Source organism: Propithecus coquereli, unplaced genomic scaffold (assembly GCF_000956105.1).
Source record: "Propithecus coquereli isolate 6110/MARCELLA unplaced genomic scaffold, Pcoq_1.0 Scaffold300, whole genome shotgun sequence".
Classification (NCBI taxonomy): Eukaryota; Metazoa; Chordata; class Mammalia; order Primates; family Indriidae; genus Propithecus; species Propithecus coquereli.
The window spans coordinates 1,715,274-1,717,562 of record NW_012148620.1 but is presented as its reverse complement, the minus strand read 5'-3'; the positions used below and the strand labels follow the sequence as shown (position 1 = coordinate 1,717,562).

General features: G+C 35.3%; 1 protein-coding gene across 1 annotated transcript in view; it reads right to left on the bottom strand.

Moving 5' to 3' along the window:
* The window catches only part of EPRS (glutamyl-prolyl-tRNA synthetase), a 110,891-nt gene that overhangs the window by 72,448 nt on the left and 36,154 nt on the right, over window positions 1–2,289 (bottom strand). Inside the window, exon 12 of the mRNA XM_012649672.1 lies at window positions 1,879–2,011. Within this exon, the coding sequence (XP_012505126.1) occupies window positions 1,879–2,011 (133 nt within the window). The remainder of the gene's footprint in view (window positions 1–1,878; window positions 2,012–2,289) is intronic.

Sequence of the window (2,289 nt, the reverse complement as noted above, 5' to 3'; positions counted from 1 at the left end):
TCCTCAGAATCTCACTGCTTTTGCAGCAAAGGAGAAAATAAAGTCATTCCCGAACAGTGTCTACAGAACATTATAGGACAACAGATGACATCTTAGCAGGCAACTGTGGCCCTTTCAGATTTTAGAAGAAACACTTTAAAGAAAGTATTCTTTTTATTTATATACACACACACACACACACACAGAGATTTTCTTCCTTTTTGGTGTGTATTATATTGAGAGGAAAGACACAAGGAATAAAGAGAATGCTATCATTGTTAAATTTGTTTTTATCTGGTAGAATTCAAAAGAAAAAAGTACGAGACCGTTTGAAATAAACATTAAATGGTATGTGTTTAAAAATTGTTCAATAAATGCACTAATGCATTTGAGAAAAATCATTATGTTGTAATAAATGACATTATACTGGGCTCAGAATAGAACACTGATAGTTAAATGTAGAACACTTTGTGAGAGAAGTGTAATAATGAAAATTCCACAGATCAAATTGAGTAATCAATCAATCCAGTCACAATTTAAGAGTCTGCTTCCTAATGAATTAGTTCTTATGTAACAACGAGCAGTACTCAGTAATTTAAGCTATTTTACCACAAATGTCATTTTAACAATAAACAATCTTAAAAAGTTTTATTCTCACCATTCAAATTTTAAAACATTCTGTAAGCTTCATATTTATGCTAACTATATAGTACGTGATATGATTGATAGTCAGATACCATCACTCACCTGGTCAAACCAATCAGATGTAAGATAAAGACAAAGCCAAACCAATCGAACACATACACACACATCCAAAGATCACACTAGGCTTCAAATCTTTAAAATTAAAAAATAGCTATTGTCATAAATAGAAAGAAAATCATGTAAGGCTGTAATTCAGAATATTTATAGCTCTTCACAATGTATATTATATGTGAGTTCTCTATGAACATAATTATGAGTTAGTCCATAAACATAATCTTCAGGGGTTTTGTTTTGTTTTTTTTTTGAGACAGAGTCTCACTCTGTCACCCAGGCTGGACTCCAGTGACCCGATGATGGCTCACTGCAACCTCAAACTCCTGGGCTCAAGTGATCCTCCTGCCTCAGCCTCCTGAGTAGCTGGGATGACATGCATGTGCTGCCAGGCCTGGCTAATTTTTTAATTTTTTTGTAGAGACGGGTCTCACTACATTGCCCAGGCTGGTCTCAAACTCCTGGCCTCAAGTGATCCTCCCACCTCAGCCTCTAAAAGTGCTAGGCTTACAGGAATGAGCCACTGTGGCCAGCCATCCTCAGTTTTAATGAAGTTATTTAGAGACAATTCGCAAAGCTGAAATCCAAGACAAAAATGGCTTAACTAAGAAGAACTCTATGCTACCTGTATTTAAGATTTCTATTTGGAATTGAGATGGGACACATACCATTTTCATTTCACTTATACTTTCTAAAACAGGGCAATTGACAGTGTGGCAGACTATGAAGTCAAGTTGTGAATCAAAATTAGTAGGTCTAATATTTTGGCTTAAAGACAAAGGTGACAGTGAATAACCTACTTAATAGAGAATGCACCTCAGCTTCCATATGAAGAATGTGAATTATACTACACCTCATCTTTCAGAATGACTCCAGGAAGAGAGAAGTTCGTACTGCACACTAATATGCTATCTCTACAGAATATAAAATAAGCACCGACTGCGTGTAACAGTTGTGTGTGATATGCTATGGATTATTACTAGGATTAACTTCTTCAGCAAGAAATCCAAAAAGATTTACTTCAACCGGTAACAAATCCTGACAAATAAAGTTGAATAGAAATGATCTCCAAATACTGCTATTACCACAAAAGCACATGTCCCCTTTTATTATCCTGTTCCTTCTTTTAATAACGAGAACAACATTGATGAAACTTCAGGGTAACCTTTGGGTGTTTGGCGACTTCTTTCATCTCCTCCTGAGCTTCAGGGACATTCACTGGGATCACTTCTTTCTTCAGTAATGCAACGTATCGTGGAGCCACCGGGTCAATAACCTGCAACAAACACATCCTCGTGTTAAAACACTGAAATACTTCTTAAGACATTATAAATAAAATACATAACAGCACGGGAATACTAACTGGCTTTCTTGTTACTGCATTTATTAATTTTTCTTTATCTGTTCACTCTTCTCTAATATTTATCATCAAATAAAAAAAAGAAAAACCATCATAAACCAAGACTACGTGAAGGATTTAGAGTTTTTTCCCAGGAATAACTACTGGCAGGTGAAAAGAAACCAACTGAAGCATAATATTAGAAATATTTTGAA